This window comes from Dromiciops gliroides, chromosome 2, assembly GCF_019393635.1.
Source record: "Dromiciops gliroides isolate mDroGli1 chromosome 2, mDroGli1.pri, whole genome shotgun sequence".
Lineage (NCBI taxonomy): Eukaryota > Metazoa > Chordata > Mammalia > Microbiotheria > Microbiotheriidae > Dromiciops > Dromiciops gliroides.
Window position 1 is genome coordinate 115,158,728 of NC_057862.1, and position 21,605 is coordinate 115,180,332.

The window sequence follows — 21,605 nt, forward strand, 5'->3', positions numbered from 1 at the left end:
TGTGTATGTCTTATCTTACCAACTAGACAGGAAGCTCCCAGAGGTTACGGACCATGACTTACATGTACTTCATATGTTCCTCATTGCCTAGCAAGGTATTAAACACATATTTGGAACAGGAACCAATTATTTCATTGGTGCAAGGAAAAAAACAGAAAGAAAATTATCTTTACCAATTCAGGTCAGCACTTAGAGAATTGCCTAAGTAGAGCAGAGAACCCCACCCCCACTTCCACTCATACACACACACACACACATACACATGCATACACATACATCTTTTAGGGGTCTGTGGGTTTAAACTGTTTTCATAATAATACTAATACATTTTGATTTCTCATATGGTAAATGTTGATAGATAAATCCCACATAAACAGAAGTTCTTTAGAATACTCAATGATTTGAGACCCAAAAATTAAAGTTTGTGAATCCTTGGCATAGAGCCCTGAGAAGGTAATGGTTGTAATTACAGTAAGAATATAGCAATAAATATAATAATAAATACTAATGATATTAAACATGTGTATAGTGCTTTAATATTTATGAAACACTATACATATATTATTTCATTGGATTGTTACAACACTCTTGAGTATCATCATTCTTGTTATATGGATGAAGAAACTGAGTCTGGAAGAGGTTAAGTGCAGCTGGTATCTGAGACAAGATTTGAAGTATCACATAGCTGCCTCACAGGTTAAGTGACTTGCCTAGGGTCAGACAGCCAGTAAATTCCAGAGGTGGTACTTGAGCCCAGGTGGGTTCGAGACCAGATTTTAAACTACTACTCCCTGCTGTTAAAAAGTTTAATTGTTACTGAACAAATGCTGAAACTTATAAAAGTCACCCAGTTCCTTGTATTATTTTTTTTTCCTGTACTTTCATTAATCAAGGAACCACAGACTTTTAGGTTGAGAAGGGCTTTAAAAATCACCTTATTCAACCCCCTTGGCTTACAGGTGTACAGACTATAGCCCAGAGGTGAAATGATGGTATGTGATTTGGGGCCAGGACAATTTGGGTTCAAATCCCTACTTAGACATTTCCTGGCTTTGTGACCCTGGGTTATTTATTAACGTCTCTTCTTTAACCCTTCTCTACCTCCATTTGCTTCTTCATATATAAAATGATAATAGTAACAGTATTATTACAGGGTCAATGAGGCTACTGTGTGGGGTAGATGAGGCTCAACTTAGATAATATATAAAACAATTTGCAAAGCTTAAAGTGCTATTTTTATTATTGTTATAACTACTGTTGCTATTATACCAGTTATGTTAATAGTGACACACCAGAGGCAGAGCAAAGGCCAGAACCAACGTTTTTTAACTACCCATCCAATTTTTTTTCCCCCACTTGGAGACAGTGGGGTTGAGTGACTTGCCCAGTGTCACATAGCTATAAGTGTCTGAGGTCACATTTGAACTCAGGTCCTCCCAGCTCCAGGGCCATTGTTCTATCCACTGTACCACCTTGCTGCTCCTCCCCCCCCCCAAAATTCATTGATCTTGATACTAATCTGTCTCCATAAGAAAAAAAAGAAAACACTTTGGTTGCCATCTTGAATAAATTGACCCTTCAGTTACTCAAATGCACTTACTTTAAAAATAATTAGAAGCCAGTTATTACTGTGTACAAGGTGATTCCCATGAAAAATGTCATTATAGGAAAAAAAATTTTGTAAAGTCTGAATAACAAAAAACCAGGAAGTGGCTCACTCACTTGAAACCCTACATTTATGAAATACCTGTACATCTCTAGAGTTTATACCTCCCATTGAATTCATCATTACTGGGTTTAACATGGACCACGTGAGAATCTTATTTGACTCCATTGTATCATCCCTTTTACAGTGTTCTGTAAGTTGTGGTGTTGGGATTCAGAGAAGGAAGCCCATCTGTCAAAAGCTGACTGCCAAAGGTCGAAACGTCACGCTTAGCGGGTCACTGTGCAGTGGTCGGCTGAATGCCCCTCTCGTGAGGTCTTGCCGGATGGCAATGTGTAATAGTAAGTGGAGTGCTATATTGTGTCTTCTAACAAAATGTTTAGCCTATCAATCTGAATTATTATTTGAATGTTAAAGTGTAGAACTTTGTATGACTAACTACCAAATTATTTGTTTTTCCTACTCACATCAGCATGTTTCTAATCAGTGGATAACCCAAGCAGTTCAAAGTTCAGAACATTCACAGAGATATTCTATGCTAATTAAGTATACAATGCTAAAGTCTAGTTTCTGCCTCTTGAGTTTTGTTTTTATTTTTTCCAATGCTGGACTTGTCCTCACTCACTGCGTTTCCTTTCTTCCTGGTTTTCTAACATTTAGTGTCTATGAATGTTAATTATGGAACCAATGTTGAAATTATTCCTAATTTCACTTTATAGGATTTAGTGTTAGAAGGATCTAGAGAGTACTAGGCCAACTCTTTCATTTTGTAGATGAGGCCTAGAGGAATAGAGCAATTTACCCAAGACCCCACAGGCAGTAAAGAGCAAAACTGGGATTAAAACTCAGGTCTTTTAATTCCAAATCTAATGTTTTTACCATTCTACTCACGACATCTTTATATTTGCACTATTAAGGGAAGAACAAAAGTTTAGTGTTTTTATTAAAAATGAACCAAAATCAGAATTGAGTTAAAAAGTGAAATGTTGCTACATTTAAAAAAAATACAAAAATTTAGTTTGAACAGCTTTTCAGTTAAACAAGATAATAAATTCATTATAAATTATGAGAGAGACATAAAGTTCTGCTCCTTTCAAATGCTTAAAACAATAATAAAACTAAATACATGTATATTTCAAGCCAGGTTGTTTGGGTTTAATGACTAGAATTTAATAATTAAGAAACAGGATGATACTGGGAATATATTACTGTACTGGAATTTTTTTTATTACTTCCACTTCTTGATGCCTTCAAATATTAATCTACAAAAATGGGTTTAATTATATCAAGGTCCCTCATGGAGGATATTGTTAAGGAAAAAAAATAAAAGAGAGAAATCTAGTCTAATAAGATGAAAGGTTTGGTTAATGCTATCTAAAATCATCTACTGATACATAACTTTCTCAGTCACTCAACAAAATAAGAAATACAATAATTATTGGTTCATGCACCATTTGAAACTTCTTTTATTGCATGTCTTTTAAGTTGACATTCCAAAAGTCTGAGGTTCCAAACATCACTTAAATAAAGCCCCAAGGAATTCTGGAATGTCCTTGGCATGTGGGATAATAAAATATTTTGAGCTGCATATTTATTTGAATTTTATTAATTGTGGATAGTTACATAGCTGTGTGGCTGGTCTGTAAACTGCTTAGAGGAGATTCGTATTAAAGTAATGCTGGCAGCTTCCACTCAAATAATAATCAGGACAACATGTGGAAATCTGTAGTAGTTATTAGGGCATGAAATGGAGTTCAGGGAGAGATTAGAAGTTAGCAAAAAAAAAAAAAAAAGCCTAAGTAAATACCTTTGCTGATTGCAATCCTCATTCAGCTTTGTGAACCATCCTCATCACAGAGTCAGACAAAAATGTGCAGTCACTGTACAGAGGGAATACCGTGCTGCTGTTCTTGTCATCCCCTCTTCACCGGTCCAGCTTTCCCAGATCAGACTTGATCAGCAGACCCTCATCTTGTGTGGACAGAGCAGCTCTGGGGTCACAACCAGAGGGAATGAACACCTTGACAAGCTTTAGGGCTTGGTTCCTTTGTCAAATAGTTGATGTGAAGAAAAAACAAAAGATAAACTAATTTATTTCAATCCTAGAGGCCATAATTCCACTACTACCAGAGCCCTTAACCATTTTTTCCCCCTGAGGAGGCTACTTTCTTTCCCAAAAATCTCTAGGTCATAGGGTTTAGAGACAGGAGGCACCTTAGAAATTCATCTGGGCCAACCCTTTCATTGCACAAATGGGGAAACGGGGGCAGCTAGGTGGCGCAGTGGATAAAGCACAGGTCCTGGATCTGACCTCAGACACTTGACACTTACTAGCTGTGTGACCCTGGGCAAGTCACTTAACCCTCATTGCCCTGCAAAATAATAATAATAATAATAATAATAATAATAATAATAATAATAATAATAATAATAATAATAATAATAATAATAAAATAATGGGGAAACTGCAGGCCAGAGAAGAAAGTAACATGCCCTAGGTCAGTCAGGATTCAAGCTGTTGCCAGACCCGCTGGTATTTCCACTCCACCACATTGTCAGAGTTGGGGGGGAGCGGGCGGGTAGGGAAGATGGGGAGCACATGGGCCTGAAATTAAAGGATCTAAAGGACAGTGAAGCGTGGGGTCCAGTCAGCAAAGGGTGCCAGCCCTGTGTGCCCCTTTCTGCGGGGAATTTTAGCAAAGGGTGACAGAAAAGGTAGCATGGAGCCAGTTTTGAAGAATTCCCATCAAAACATTTAAAAATCTCCTAATTGATCCCAAGTATCAGTTGACCACAGCACCCCTATTCTACTATAATCAGGATTTAAAATATTTTACACCTGAAACTTTTCCTTTGCGACAAATTTACTGAACTGTAATTTCAAAGCAATAACAAAGCACTACCATATCAGCACTTACTCTAATTTGTATTTTATAAAAGGATTAATTTGAAAGCCTTGCAAGTAGATAGAAGTGTTTACTTAGGAACTGAGTAATTGAGGCCACCATAATCCCATGGGTAAGAATACATTTCCCCAAACCTAGAAATAACCACAATAAGCATTTCCCATCTACTGAGCCCTGGAGGCATTTAGCTTCTTGTCTCTTCTACCCAGTGTTTTTGCAGTATGACTTGCATGTATTCAGTGGGTCTTCTAATCTAGGTTTTGTACTACCGAAGTAGTGCATTGGACTTGGAATGGTACCCATCCAAATACCATAGAGATGTACATTTAGCCTGGAGGTTATGCCATTGTCTTTGAGTATTTGCAAGACTGTCAGATGAAAGGTGGATTAGCTTTATTCTGCTTGACCCCAGGGCACAGGACCAGCTATGGCTGGTGGAAGTTTCAGGAAGCAGATTTCAGCCAGATAAAAGAAAAATCTCCCTGACATTTGGAGCTGCCACAAAGTAGAATAGGTTGCCCTTAGAAGATCACTAAGTGTCTTTAAAGCAGATACAAGATGACCAATTGTTGGGGGTGTTAAAGAGGAGATAGTTTGAACTAGTTAAAATCTGAGATTCCCTAAAACCCTGAGATTCTATGATTTTATGATTTACCAATGCTTTTATCCATGTACTTTAAAAAAGAAACTCAAAAACTAAATGCAAATATACATATATATTCATATATAAAAATTGATTAAAATATTACTGCTTTGAAAAATTGTTTAATTAATTTTTTCTATTGGATTTTTTTTGCAGTGATAAAGCCAGAAGTTATGCCAAAATATGGTACCCAGGGTCCTCAGATCCTTGGCATCCAAAGAGTCTATATTCAAACAAGAGAAGAAAAACGTATTAATTTTACAATAGGTGGAAGGGCCTATCTACTTCCCAAAACCTCTGTGGTCATCAAGTGCCCAGTAAGAAGGTTCCAAAAGTCTCTCATCCGGTGGGAAAAAGATGGACAGCGTTTGCAGAACTCCAAAAGACTTGGCATAACCAAGTCAGGTTCAATGAAGATTCACAGCCTTGAAGCCAGTGATATTGGACTGTACCAGTGCATTGCAGGGCCTGTGCATGAAACATTTGTTCTCAAGCTAATTGGTACTGACAACCGACTCATCGAGCCCCCAGCCTTCCAAGGTCACCCCTTTGAACATGGAAGGATAGATCATAATGAAGCTAATAGTTTGGGAGCCACGTGGCATAAAATGAAACAAATATGGAGTCAACAAAATGAACTCTACCTAGATGATGGTCAAGTTAGCGACCAGCCACTTTTAAGAGCTCTCGTTCGCCATGGCAATAATCCAGCACAGACTCCCAACTCCTTGGAGTTCAAGGATAAATGTTTAGAAGCAGCAGTCCAACAAGGGTCCTACAGTATGGACACAGTGCAGTTTGAAGAACTCATAAAGAATATGAGTCAGCTTATTGAAACCGGAGAAGTGAATGATGACATTGCATCCCAAGTGATCTATGAGGTGGTCGCTGAGTTAGCAAAGGTTCAGCCTACAAGGGAGAAATGGAGAGGAGCCCAACTAGAATCTTCCACCACAAAATTGAAAACTCAAAATGTGTCTAGAGGTTTCGGCTCAAAAAACCCAAAAAGGCTAACCTTCAAGCAAAAAGGACTTGCTCTTATGAAACAAAACAAATTACCCACAGTTTCTTTTAATAAAACAATAAATTCCAGGATTGGAAGTCCAGTTTTTATTACCCAAAGTACTGAGGTCATCAACTTATTCTGTGACCTTGTTAAAACTAACGATGCTAAATATGCATGGACCAAAGATGGCGCGGTGCTACAACCCTCAGAAAAGTAAGTCAAATGTAGATCTTAACTTAAACAACATGCTACTAATGACTCTTCAGATAGTTTTGACATACTTTCAGATTCCTTCTTCTGAGTTTAGGTTGCCAATATGAGAAAAGATGCTACTATCAGTTCTGTTTTTAATATAGGTCATCATCAAATAGTTCTTTATATTGTCAGATCTAAGCATGGAAAATGTTCTATGGCAAGGCATTGGTGGAGATGCATGGTTCCTGTTCTCAGGGATCAAGATAAAATATGCTTCTAGATAAACTTAGCACAATTTGCAGGGTGATAAATGCACAAAAGAAGTACAACAATCATGTGGAAGAAATCACTTCCATGTAGGAGAAAGATTTTATATAAGTAATTGCCTTTGAGCTAGGCCTTAAAGAATGGGTGGACAGGGTGGTGCAGTGGATAAAGCACTGGCCCTGGATTCAGGAGGACCTGAGTTCAAATTCAGCCTCAGATACTTGCCACTTACTAGCTGTGTGACCCTGGGCAAGTCACTTAACCCCAATTGCCCCGCAAAAAAAAAAAAGAATGAGTGGGATGTTACCAGGTAGATGTGGATGGAGTAGGCATACATAAACACACCAATGGTCTGTGACTTTGTCCATCAATGTTAGATAGCAACCCTTTTATATTTTAGTACATCAGTTGTAGGGATTTGCCTGAGGCACACATAGACCTAGTAAATGCCAGAGATAGGATCTGAACCCAGATCTTCCTGACTCCAAGCCCAACACTCTGTCTGCTCTGCCATGTTGCCCTTATTACTCTAGGCATAGAATATAGTATTAATCAAGTGCCCACATGGGTATGGCACTATATAAAAATATGGGTTCGACACGTTGAATCCGTCCAATTTTAGGGCCTAGATTCTAAAACCTTTACAAAATAAAGCCACCAACTCTAGTTTTGTGCCTTTGTTCTCACGGATAAATTATGATTTATTTAGTGATATTAACCCCACTAAGGCTCTGTTACTACTTAAGATAAGAATTAGATCCAAATCTATAGAAATGGCTCAATTTTCAAAAATGAGAAAAGAGTCTGCAAACTATAGGTCATTGTTTCTGTGATTCTGATTTAAAACCTATAGCAGGTTTTAAGTAAACATATACTTTTTTTGAATAATAAACATTTTTATTTAAAGTTTTGAGTTCCAAATTTTATCCCTCTTTTCCTCCCTCCCCTTACCCCTTCCTGAGGCAATAAGCAATCAGATGTGGGTTATACGGGTGCAATTATGTAAAACCTTTCCATATTAGACATTTTGTATAAGAAAACTTGAATAAAAGAAAAAAATTAAAGAAAGTGAAAAATAGTATGCTTGAGTCTCTGTTCAGTCAATATCAGTTCTTTCTTTGTAGGTGGATACTATGCTTCATCATTAGTCCTTTGGGATTGTCTTGGATCAGTATATTGCTGAGAATAGTTGTCATTCACAGTTCTTCATCAAAAAATATTGCTGTCACTGTGCACAGTGTTCTCCTGGTTCTGCTCACTTCACCATACATCAGTTCATACATGTCTTTCCAGACCTTTCTGAAGTCATCCTGCTTGTCATTTTTTATAGCACAACAATATTCCATCACCATCATATACCACAGTTTGTTTAGCTATTCCCCAATTGATGAACATTCCTTTGATTTCCAATTCTTAGCCACCACAAAAAGAGCTGCTAGAAATATTTTTGTACAAATAGATCTTTTTCTTGTTTGGGGAGTTAAACATATACATTTTCAAACATGAAAAAAAAATTGGACCTAAACATATAGCAAAGCCATACTTACTTTAGCAGCATCTTCAAAGGGCCTCACCAGACCAAGAAATTTGCCTCTTGATAGCTAGGGCAAGATCAATGGAAGTGGGCAGTCAAAAGTGCCAAGCACATTCTTCATCTTCGGGGAACTTTCTGTTTTGGTGGAGAGACTTATGGGAAATTCCTGAGGAGGAGGCCTTAATTAAGGCTACCATTAAAATTACAACTCCCAAGAAGCTTAGTTCTGTGGAAACTGCATGTGTGTTCTGAGTCAGTACCATTCACCCAGAAACATCTATTCTTCAAGGAAATTATAATATTAGTATTTATATCTTGTATCTCAATATATTCTAAGATACTTGGGAGTAGGAATCATGTCTTATCTATAATTTATACTTTACAAAGCACCTAGCAAGGGACACACGTTAGGCATTTGATGAATACTTGTTGATTGATTAATTGCTTATGATTGACAAATTTAACGTGTAACAGCTAATAATGTTAACAAAATAATTGCCTATTTGGTCACTTAGTTGACTTTTAAAAAAATATTAAGTGATTTTCCCCCTTTATCTTTGAATTAGTGATAAGCATGAAAGTGCCATCAACATTTCAAAGTCCCACTTAAATGTGTGGTATAATTATTACTGTGTTCCCATAATCCCTTCCTACGACAGTGCAGAAAGGAATTTAGAACTTTCTCTTACAGTACTATGGCTAATTATTTATCATAAAAAATATCCTAAATGTTTGTGGATTTTTTATATTCTTTAATGCCTCTACCTCTTGTTATTTGTGAATAAAAGACTATAGACTACATACTTCTTTCACTATTTCTGTTGAGGGCTCTACTATCTTTCTGTAACTCAGTTTCACCAACTTGGAGGCATTTTCAACTCTTTGCTCACTCGCCTTCCCAAGCCCCACATCTGGTTAGTTGTAAATTCGTCATATTTCATCCTCCATAATACTGCTCACATCTGTCCCCATCTCTCCAGTTACTCCATAGTCACCCTTTTTTGGGGTCCTTATTACCTCTGCTGACTATTACAATCATATCCTAAAGTCCCTCTTTCCATCCTCTGCACAGCTTACCAAGTTGATTTTCCTAATGCAGAAGTGTGAGCAGTCAAACCCCTGGCATGAAAACTTCTTTGTCTCCCTATTGCCTCTAGGATACTCAGCCTGACATTGTAAGCCTTTCACAGTCTGACTCTAGACTATTGTTTCAAGCTAATTAGATACAAATCATTCCCTCTCCCACACTCTGTGCTCCAGCCAGAATGACTTCTGTGTTGTTCTCTATTCAATTCCCCACCTCTTGCTTTAGCACAGGCTGTCCTTCATGCATGTGTAACAGAGGTGTGGGGTTTTGACATCCCAGCCCACTGTAGGGCCTCACTTCTCACATACAAACACCTGCTCACTCTCTAGGCTGGCTCACTCACTCCAAACTGCCAACATCACACTGAGAGGTATATTTCATGTAGAGCTCTGAGCAGACAACTCAGCACCAGGCTATTCCATATGAAATGGCAGTTGGTTAAAGGGATGGTACTTGACACCTGGAACCCGTTTCCTCCTCACCTCTGCCTCTTAGAATCCTCAGTCCCCTTAAAGTCTCAGCTCATGTCACCTCATGCAATAGGTCTTTCCTGATTCTGCACCTGCCCCATTCCTCAGATCACTTTGTATTCGTTTCTCATATATCTTGCATTTAGTTTTCTCTACATATTGAATCTCCACAGTAGAATTTAATCTCCCTGAGGGGAGGGACTGTTTTGTTTTTGCCTTTGTGTCTCCAATATCTAGCACAGTGCCTGACATACAGTAGACAGTTAATAAATACTTGTGGAATTGAATTTAATTGAACAGGGAATATGGAAAATGTTTTTCCTATCTTTTGATTTCCTCATCCTGGACATGTAGATTAAAAAAAAATACTGTACTTTGAATAAAGAATTGGAATTATAGAGATAGAAGGACCCTCTACATCCAGCTTTTCATTTCATTAATGGGGAAACTGAGGTCCTGAGAAATAAATTGACTTGCCACCTGGCTATCAGGCACTCAATAAATACTTGCTAATTTAATTTGATTTGCTAGCCTTAGGAAACCACCAGGATTGAATTAAAGTTAACTTCCCCAGCCTGCATCTCAAGGAATTATGATTTGGCCTTGAAATTTGAAAGAGAGTTTCTGAAATTTTAACAGCTTATTTGGATGTGACTCTACATATTTTAATGATTAACACCCTTGCCAAAAAATAAGGCCTTTCTGTGTGGCTATCAAAGTATTTTTAAATGACATCCTTACAAGAATTTAGAATGAGGTTCAGGTCTCTGTTACTACTGCAAGTTATTGGTATCATGTGGAACATACTTAATTTGCCATTAATTGGCTTAAACTGGTAGTTTTCCTTTATTATAATCCAAATTCTTATCTTTAGATCTGTTCTTTCTGAATTACTTAAATCTTTTATGTCAAAGAAATTTAAAATTATTGAATTTTGGAACAGAGAGAAATGTTAACCATTTTCTAATCCAACCTCCTCATTTACAAGAGAGGACACTAAGGGCCAGACACATGAAGTGACCTGCCAAAGGTCACACAGCTATTTACTTCGTAGGAAAGCCAGAACTGGATCTCTTTTCTCTGATTTCCCAAGTTCAGGGGTATAACAACTAACATTTTCCTTCTATAATTCAGCAGGCTACATAGAATGAGCTAGAGGGAGCAGCCAGGTGGAGCAGTGGATAAAGCACCGGCCCTGGATTCAGGAGTACCTGAGTTCAAATCCGGCCTCAGACACTTGACACTTACTAGCTATGTGACCCTGGGCAAGTCACTTAACCCCCATTGCCCTGCAAAAAAAAAGAATGAGCTAGAAACGGGTTATAATGATGCTTTTGTTCAAGTTTTCTTATAAAAATAACTAAATGAAAAGCTGGATGTAGAGGGTCCTTTCTATCTCTATAATTCCAATTCTTTATTCAAAGTACAGTATTTTTTTTAATCTACGTGTCCAGGATGAGGAAATCAAAAGACAGGAAAAACATTTTCCATATTCCCTGTTCAATTGTCTACTGTATGTCAGGCACTATGAAAGAAAATGAAAAATAGCATGCTTCAGTCTGTGTTCAATCAATATTGGTTCTTTGGAGGTGGATAGTATGCTTCATCAGTTGTCCTTTGGCATTGTCTTGGATCATTGCATTGTTGAGAACAGTCAAGTCATTCACAGTTCTTCATCAAAAAATATTGATGTCACTGTGCACAATATTCTCCTGGTTCTTCTCACTTTACTACACATCAAATCATATAAGTCTTTTCAAGCCTTTCTGAAATCATCCTGCTTGTCATTTCTTATATCATAATCATATTGATGGGCATTCCTTTGATTTCCAATTCTTAGCCACCAAAAAAGAACTGCTATAAATATTTTTGTACAAATAGATCTTTTTTTTTTCTTTTGGGGAATGTCTTTGTGATATAAACCTAGCACTGGTATTGCTGGATCAAAGGGTATGAAGAGTTTGATAACCCTTTGGGCATAATTCCAAATTGCTCTCCAGAATGGTTGAACAAATAGCTTTGATTTTTCTAATATTCTGTATATTACTAATAAGGGGTTTGTTGGGAAAGAAGGTGTGTTTATATGTTTTATTCTTCTTGCATATTTTTGAATTGCCCTCTAAAATGGTCCTACCAACTTTTAGTTCCACCAATAAAGTATGGGCAAACTTGTTTCTCTACAGCTTCAGTAGCTCAGAATTTTATCACATTTACTTCTAGTACCTATTTGATAAATATAAGATAGCGCCTTAACTTTACTTGATTTGCATTTTATTATTCTGATTATCTAAAATATTTTACATTAATTCTTTACAGAATGAGTATCTTCCTTTGTAAATTGTCTGTTAACATCCTTTGACTATCCAGTGAGGAACAGGTATTCATCTCCATTGAATTTTTATTTTCTTATAAATATTAAATGTTAAGTTTACATATGTTGACTATGAATATTTTTCTAATCTATCCATTTTTTCTTATCTTAAATATTTTAATTATGCAGAACTACATTTTATGTAATCAAATCCATTTACCTTGTCTGCATAATTTTCTCCTATTTGATTAATAGACAAAATTGATTTGCCCTCTATAATTTAAAGGAATCTATACCATTTTCTTATAACTTTTTATAGTTTGGCTTTTTTATTTGATTCTATGATCCAGGAAGAACTTATTATGATATAGTAATGTGATATAAGGACCTACACTTATTTTTTGGCACATTAACCATATAGCTTTTCCAACAATATTTGTTAAATAATGAATGTTTTCCCAAGTTTTTATTTTTATAAGTTTATCAAACAATATTATTTTGGAAATATTTTAGTCTATTTCTGGTATATATATTTTGCTTCACTTATCTATTTTTAACCTAGTTCTCAGTATTTTTATGATAATTACTGTATAATACATTTTAAAGTCTGAGAGGGCAAGAATATTTCTATCTATCCTTTTTCAAATTAACAATTAGTATTTCAAATTTTTATATATGCATTTCATTATTTGATTTATTTTTATAAAGAAATTCATTGTAATTGTTATAGACATATTTGTTATAACTTAGTCCTTAAACTCTGGGTTCACTTGAACCTTCTTTCTCCCAATTTTCCCCACCATACATTCTTTTTAATCTTGTCAAGACGTTTGGGTACTTAGCAATATGCATTCACTTGCCCAGAAAAAAATCAACATCTCTTATCGTTTCTCCACCCAAACTACTGTTATGTGGGAAGACACTAGAACCCAGAATTTCCTCCACAAACTGGACTGGAGAGGCTATACCAATCTCAGCTATGTCCATGTACTCACTTTCTCCCTGCCCTGTAAATCAACTCATGTACAGCTTGGAAGGGCTTCAGTTCCTGGACATATCCTTACGTCGAAACTTCTTTTATCATACTCCCACTATTATTCTCATTCTCGCCCCCTTTTACTCCGATTGCTGTGGGTCGCTCTTCCCTTCTCAGTCATACTTCTGATCTCCACTGATAAAGTTATTCTAACCACAATGCCAACTTGTCATCTCCTCATTTCTTCATCATACCCCAAGACTATTTTCCCACCCATGGTTTTTAAAGTATCTGTGTCAAAAAGAATATCTTAACACTACTAAATTTGTTCACATTATTACATTTAGTCAAATTGTAAAATGGATTTCTAGGCAGTGCTTTATGATTCTTCAACCCCAAGTATCACCAGAGTATAAGAAGTATTTTTATTCATGTTATATTCAGTCTAAATTAAGTCAGTGTGCATTGTCATTTTTTATTCTTATTCATCAGAGTTCCTCATTGATTTTGTTTCAGCCTACTCAAATCCATCATGCCTCTGTCCATTTCCTTCTGTGAGATTCCTCTGAAACTGCTTATCCCATGTTTCACTACCAAATAGAAACACTGGTATAATATTTGTATTAAAAAGACAAAAACTTTAAATGTCAAACAGGAGGGAGCAGCTAGGTGGCTCAGTGGATAAAGCACCAGCCCTGGATTCAGGAGGACCTGAGTTCAAATCCGGCCTCAGACACTTGACACTTCCTAGCTGTGTGACCCTGGGCAAGTCACTTAACCCTTGTTGCCCCACTAAATAAATAAGTAGATAGATAGATAGATAGATAGATAGATAGATAGATAGATAGATAGATAGATAGATAGATAGATAGATAGATAGATAGATAGATGGATGGATGAATGAATGTCAAGCAGGAATTTATATTTGATCATGGAAGTTAGGAACTTAGAGAACCAATGGAGATAATTGAGTATTTGAAACAATTAACAACTTTAGTAAAGTTGCAAGATTAATAAAAAAATCAATATAAATTATCAGCATTTCTATACATGACCAACAAAACTCAGCAGTAAAAGACAGAAAGAGAAATTCCACTTAAAATAACTTTAGACTGTAAAATACAATATTTGGGAGTCTACCTGCCAAGACAAAACTTGGAACTCTATGAACACAATTACAAAATACTTTTCACACAAATAAAATCAGATCTAAATAATTGGGAAAATATCAATTGCTCATGGATAGGCCAAGCAAATATAATAAAAATGATAATTCTATCTAAATTAATTTATTTATTCAGTCCTTACCAATCAGACTGCCTAAAAATTATTTTATAGAGCTGGAAAATTAATAAAAATATTGATCTGGATGAACAAAAGATCAAGAATATCAAGAAAAATGAAAAATGCATAGGAAGGTGGGCTACCCATACCAGATCTGAAGCTATACTATAAAATGGCAGTCATCAAAACTATTTGGTAGTGATTAAGAAATAGAGTGGGGGGCAGCTAGATGGTGCAGTGGTTAAAGTGCTGGCCCTGGATTCAGGAGTACCTGAGTTCAAATCCAGCCTCAGACACTTAGCACTTACTAGCTGTGTGACCCTGGGCAAGTCACTTAACCCCCATTGCCCCGCCAAAAAAAAAAAAAAAAAGGAAAGAAAGAAATAGAGTGGTAGATCAATGGAATAGGTTAGGCACAGGAGATATAGTAGTAAATGACCATAGTAATCTACCATTTAACAAACCCCAATTCCAGCTTCTGGGATAAGAACTCACAATTTGACAAAATACTACTGGGAAAACTGGAAGATAATCTGGCAGAAACTAGGCATGGACCAACATCTTACACCATATACCAAAATAAGATCAAAATGGGTACACGATTTAGACATAAAGGGTGATACCCATAGGTAAATTAGGAGAGGAAGGAAGTTTACCTCTCAGATCTGTGGAGAGAAGAATTTATGACCAAACAAGAGATAGAGAATATTACAAAATGCAAAATGGATTATTTTATTGCATTAAATTAAAAAGGTTTTGTACAAATAGAAGGCCTCATTTCTAAAATATATAGGGATATAAATGATTAAACAACCTGTGATCAACAGATCTAGAGAATAGGCCCTAGAGAAGTGCTGTTGGAAAACACTTCTTTCCAGTGTATAGAAAAAGAATGAATTGTAGGTGTAGAATGCAACATATTTTTGTTACTCATGGTCATTGTATCAGGCAGTTTTTGTAACCATTTTTAGTTTGTTTCATTTTGTTGGGTTTCTTTTATAAGGAGATGTGTGGGAGTGATATTGGGAACAACATACATTTAGAAAATTTATGTTTATCTTTTATTTCAGATTTTATCAAGAAGAGAATAAATTTAAGAGGAAAAAAAGGGCAAAGGACAGAACCTGAAAGAATGCCTGTATTTAAAGGGTAGGAGAAGAAAAGAAACCAAAGTAGTTTTCACAGATGGATAGGTCAGAGAGAGAAAGAAGAATCTAGAGAATATTGTTATAGAAATAGGGAAGGAGAGAATTTTCAAGAAGCAAGGGCTAATCTAGTATCAAATGGCACAGACATCGAGTATGATGCTGGAGGAAAGGTTACTAGATTTGACAGCCAGAAAGTCCCTGGTGACCTTAGAAAAAGCAATTCCAGTAAGTTGGTGAAAATAAAAGCCAGACTTCACAAGGCTGAGATGTGAGTGGGTAGTCAAGACATTGAGTTTAAACTAATACTTTTAGCACTTTGGCAGTGAAAGGAAGGTGAGATTTGGGACATTTTCTAGAGAGGATCAAGTCTGGGGCAAGGTCAGGAGTCCCAGAGATTCACTGGGGGTGGTCCATGATAAACAGGCTTGGTGGAACAGTTCCAGGAGAGTTACAAGTACAACGTGGCATAAGTAATTCAGCCAGGGCTCTGAATGCCAGGGGGCTGGAATGCTGGGACAGTGCCAGATGAAGGTGTCTGAGGGTGAGCCAAAAGAACCATAGACAGAAAGACAAGTTGGCGTCCTAAAAGGGGTGGGGAGATTGTGGGAACAGAAACCCAGGAGACAGGCAGAGTAATTGAGGCACTGATAGTTAATCACCTGCTCCCCTCTTGGCATGGCTATCCCCATCTAATCTTCATTTGATTTTTAAAGGAATAAGCAATGGAATGGAAATTTGACTGAAAGTAAAGCAGGCCAGAGAGACATGTTGCTATTGAGGCTGTTGTTTAGAATAACAAAGACTTAAGCATGTTTGTGGGCAAAGGGGAAAGGAGTCAGTGAGAAGAAAGAAACTGAATATGTGAGGGAAAGGAAATTACGGGAATGAGAGCCTAATGGAGGTGTGAGGAGGTGGGGTCTAGGGTACAGGTAGAGGGATTTCCTTGAGATGAAAGATGATACATACCATCAGCCTTCCAGTCACTCTCAGCATTCACAACTTCAGAATGACCCTTAGCTCCTGTCTTTCCTTCATTCCCCATGTCTGATTAAAGTTGCCAACTCTTGTAGATTCTACCACATCTCTCCACTCATACAAGCACTACTCAAGTTCAGGCTCTTATCACCTCTCTCCTGGACTAAGGCAACAGTCCTCTAATTAATTTCCTTGCTTCTAGCCACTCTCTCCTCCTCCAATTCATCCTCTATATAACTACCAAATTAATATTCCTAAAATATAGTCCTACCCATTATATCCTTACTCGAAAATCATCTGTGACTGCCTAAAGACTCCTCATCCTGACATTTAAGACCCTCCAGGATAAGGTTCTCCTACATTTCCAGCATCATTGCCTATTCCTACTCTTCATGCCCTCTGTGCTATAATCAAATTACCCACTAACTATTCTCTAAATTTGACAATTCCATCTCTTTTCCCCAGATAAGCCTCCATGCCTGGAATGCTGGGCCACATCTTTCAATGGCTAACATTTTTTTAACACTCAGCTAAAGTGTCATCTTCTAGGAAAGTATTTCCACCCCACTGCCCCTTGCAATTGTTTATTCCCTCTCCCTCCTAAAATAACTTTGTGTTTATCTTTCTGTGAAAATGTTAGTATCCTCCCATTAGAATATAAGATCCTTGAGGGCAGGGAGATTAAACTTTTTTTGTTTTGTTTTGTTTTGGGTTTTTTTGGTTTTGTATTACCAGCATCTAGTACTTGTTTGTTGATTTGAATTAAGCCATTATTAAAGGATTCTGTTTATTCAGAACCAGGAGAGGAAACTCACAGGGAGGGAGTAGAAGGAGCAGAACCAAATTATTTAAGGTAGAAATGATTTTTATAGCTGAGGAAGTATCTAGTAAAACATATTGATAGAATAAAATTTTTAAAAAGGTTTATTGAGTAGACTTATCCTAAGCAAGGGGCTATGGTAGACACTGCAAAGAAATAGAAAAAAAAAAAGAAGACAAAATTGAAGCAGATGTAACAAAAATTAAAAGGCAAAATCTTCACTAACAGATTTAAGGTGATAAAGGAAAGAAAAGGTAGAACAGTCAGAAGAACTTCCAATAGACATCTTAGTGTGTTTGGGAAGGAAAGAAGTGAAGATGCTAAGAATTAAAATAGATAGGTTTACTGTGTGCCAAGCACTGTGCTAAATGCTGGAGATACAAGGAGAAAAGCAATGAGTTCACTTCAAGCTCAGTGAATTCACATTCTAAGTGGGAGAAGTAACCAATATAGAATGGCTAAGCTTCAAGGCAGATGGAAGGACGTAGTGTTCCTAAAGGTATAGCTGTAGAAGAGAGATGGCCACCCAGAGTTCTTTAAAGTTAATTGGCAAGTAAGATGTTATTTGGCCACCCAGATGTCTTTAATTGGCAAGTAAGATGTCAGTGCATGAGAATCTGGAGGGCATAGTTGCAAGGCTGATGGCAAGTTCCCATCACCCAATCATCTTTCTTATGTGAAATATCCCAGATTACCTATTTTGGCAGAAAAGTGAGGTGAAAGGGAAAAAAGAAAGAAAAGTGAGATGAAAGAGAAAAAGAAAGAAAAGTGAGGTGGGTGGCAAGGAGAGAAGCTTCAAATTCCTACTTCTCATTAGGCCCGCAAAATGGATATGGTTACTGACCCAATTCTTATTGCAGTGTTGTTTATAGAGAATGAAGATGGAGGGGGAAAGCAGTTTAAAGAAAATTTGGTGAGGGAGGGAGGAAGAGAAATTGCCACTCTAAATTTTTAATGTTAAAAATTGTTTTATATGTAATTGGGGAAGAAGTAAAATATAATTTTAAAAAAGAAAGTTTGGTGAAAGACCCCCACACCAAAAGTTTTCCCAAGGATATTTAAGGATGAAATTAGAAAGTCAATGACAAACTGATGAAAAGTGAAAAGGATGTACAATTTTTTTATAACAAATTCTACTCACCATAAAGTGAAACCACTCATTTGGATTCTAAGAACACAATCCCAAATGAGCTTATAGAACAAGTGTAAATGGCTTTTAGATCAATAAACAATGATGGGAAAAGCAACTGAACTAAACCAAATATAACAAGAGGAAGTATTTTCTGAAGGCACCAATCTTGATGATATTGAGGGATAATTTCTCTAGGTTTCTGAAGAAAAAGATACCAAAAGTTTTGAAAAAAATTAAGACTTTTTAATTCTTAAAAAGGCAATGTAGAGAATATCATAATTACAAATCCATATGCCAACTTTCCTGTCACATAATTTTTTGAGAATAACTTGCACACTTATTTAGAGCATCCTTGATGAAGGCAGTAGAAGGGAATATACAGCCTTTTGAAAGTAATGTTCCACAGCAGAGTATATATTGCAGTGTTATAATTGATTGATAAAATCAATACAAGATACCACCATGCTTATTGCTTATTATGTACAAAAACACATTTAATTAATTAGAGCAAAATGCTGCCCTAAAATTTCCTCTCCAATGTGTCTCTTAGGCATATGCTAAATAATACAAAATTCTATGAAAAATGTAACAACAGAACTATTTGCTTCTCTTATTCCAGATTAACCTTCTCTTTTGTGATTTGCATTCGCAACAATTTATTCTCTCTTTAGTTTCCCTGGTTAAACTTGCCACTGTCAGTTCCAAGTTGTTTTAGTGGTTTTAGTGTACCAATTATCTCTGGTATGTAATCCATAAATTCTGCTTTCATAATTCTCATTTCTCTTTTAATCCATTCAGAAATATCCATGATTTCTTGGCAATACAGTGTCCTTTACCTTATCAAGTGTTGATTCATTTCCCTTTATCTTGAAATATGTATTTGCAGAAATTTGGACTTTTTAAATCAGTCTGGAGCCCATATTCCCTTTTTTTTTTTTTTAATATCTTCCCTGTGGGATTATCTGCTTATGTTTAAGGGCTTTAATTCCGTTTCCTCCTGAGATCTTTGGTAATTTCAATCATTTATTTTTCTCCTTTGATGGAAGTTTCTATGGACACTAGAACTCAAAGCCATCTCAGTCTCATCCCATATTGGGCAATTCTTACCTCACTAGCCTCAGTCTCTTTCCCAAACGACTTTTTTCAGGGTTGGAGGGAGGGAGCTTGGAGAGATCCGGCCTCAGCTGGATACTGGACTCATTCCTTCAAACTTAATATGGTGCCATGCAGCCATATACAAGTGCTTCTGCATTGCCCTCAGTTCCTCAGTTCTCTGCTGCAGCACAGTGCTGCTATTCCAGCCCAAGAAAGCTTCTTCTTTTTGATTTTTCACAATTAAAATGTGTTCATTTGTAAGCTAGTTGGTCAGCTTGTATAGCCCTGCTCTAGGAACCTGATGGGCAGTAGGAAATGGGATGCTGAATGAACGTGTTATGGTTTAAGGATTAGCCTTCTCTACTGTTAGTTAATTCATCAGTTAGGAGCCAAAATTGCATTAGCTCTTGTGCATAATTCCTATTTTGGATAAATTTGAGAGGCTTAGGGGAGAAGAAAAATGTCTAGTCCTCCATCTTGTTGACCATATGACCTCGAAGATCATCATAACAACAGAGGCAACCTTCTTTGAATGCCCTTTGATCATAAATATCAACTGAAGCTTTTGTAAAAAAAAAATATTAACTATAACTAACCTAGAAAAATTATAATTGTACTTATATAAAAAATTATTTCTATAAGAAAAATTACAAATTATAAAAATTATAATTAGGCCATAAATCCTGCCATGGTTGCCATTCAAATGTAAGAATATTTTAACTGACTTGGGGAGACTAATCTAACTGGAGGACCAATGTGGGGACTTTTGACTGGCTGGCTATTTGACTGCTATTAATTTCCAAAGTCAATCTGTTAGGGCCTCTTAAAAATTTCTCCACACTGCTCCCAAATTGATAAGTAAAAGATTAAGAAGCCTCTTAATTAAATAACCAAAGCAGAGTTTATTTATAAAAATCAGTGTAAACGATATGGGTTAAGAAATGCAAATTATACTACCTGTCTGCTTTTAATATAAGTGCCTTGCTGCCTCTTGCCTTAGGGTATGCTCCAGCTTTCTCTAACTTTCACTCTTTTTTCCTTCACTCCAGCTTCCCTGCTTCACTTTCACTTCTTTTTTTTTTTTAGTTGTTTTTTTTTTTGGGGGGGGGGGTGAGGCAATTGGGGTTAAGTGACTTGCCCAGGGTCACACAGCTAGGAAGTGTTAAGTGTCTGAGGCCGGATTTGAACTCAGGTCCTCCTGACCCCAGCTCCAGTGCTTTATCCACTGCACCACCTAGCTGCCCCTTCACTTTCACTTCTAACCCCAAGCCCCTTTCACTTTGTCGACCCCCCTGAAAAGCCCCTTAGCATCCTCACCTCTGTTGCCAACCCCCTGGCATCTTTAGCGTCCCTTTCCCACCAACCTCTCCACATCTCTAGCCTTCTGGCATTCTTGTTCCTTGCTCTTAGACTTTTCTCCATCTCTGTCAGCCCCTCTCTCTACACAGGCTCAGTCTCCTTAGCGTCCTTGTAGCAGACCCCCTTCTGTCTGTCCTCTTAATCTTCCGGCCTCCCTGCATCCTCTTAGTCCTCTGGTGTCCCCCTGCATGCCCCCTTCTGCTGTCTTCTCCCCTGTATATATGTTCCTTCTCTCCCCTCAAATCTCAGGCTCCCTGCATCTGGCACACGCCAACCTAATCTACCAGCTGCACTAGGGCTGTGCCCAACAGTGCTCAAGGGGCCTGTGCCCCCTGCTGCGTGCCTGGGACCTCTGCATGGGCTATGCTAGGGCCTGGCAGGACAAGCCTGGGATCTCCAGGGCAGCTCCCCTCAGGATATAGGGAGCTGGGCTTTTTTCCCCCAGCCGTCTGACCTGGCCTTCTGTAAAGCTCATGGGGCTTTTTGGCTCAGCTGAACCTGAGGGGGAGGGGCACCAGCCCCTCACATAGAAAAAACCCTGAGGGCCTAAGACTTTTTAACCTCAGCCCAAAGGCAGGGTCCCCAAATCAAAATAAATTCCCACATGTTTAAGAGGGAAACATGATAGCCCAAGGTATTTGGTACTCTTATTTAAAAAAACTGTACTGAGGCCAAGTCAGGGAGAGCTTCCCTAAAGATAGTGAGATTCTCAAGATGAGATGTTTCACATA

General features: G+C 37.3%; 1 protein-coding gene across 1 annotated transcript in view; it reads left to right on the forward strand.

Annotated features, from left to right (window-relative positions):
- ADAMTSL3 (ADAMTS like 3) overlaps positions 1–21,605 on the forward strand; it is a 584,778-nt gene that overhangs the window by 491,982 nt on the left and 71,191 nt on the right. The window contains exons 20-21 of the mRNA XM_043989606.1: positions 1,854–2,007; positions 5,372–6,434. Of these exons, the coding sequence (XP_043845541.1) occupies positions 1,854–2,007; positions 5,372–6,434 (1,217 nt within the window). The remainder of the gene's footprint in view (positions 1–1,853; positions 2,008–5,371; positions 6,435–21,605) is intronic.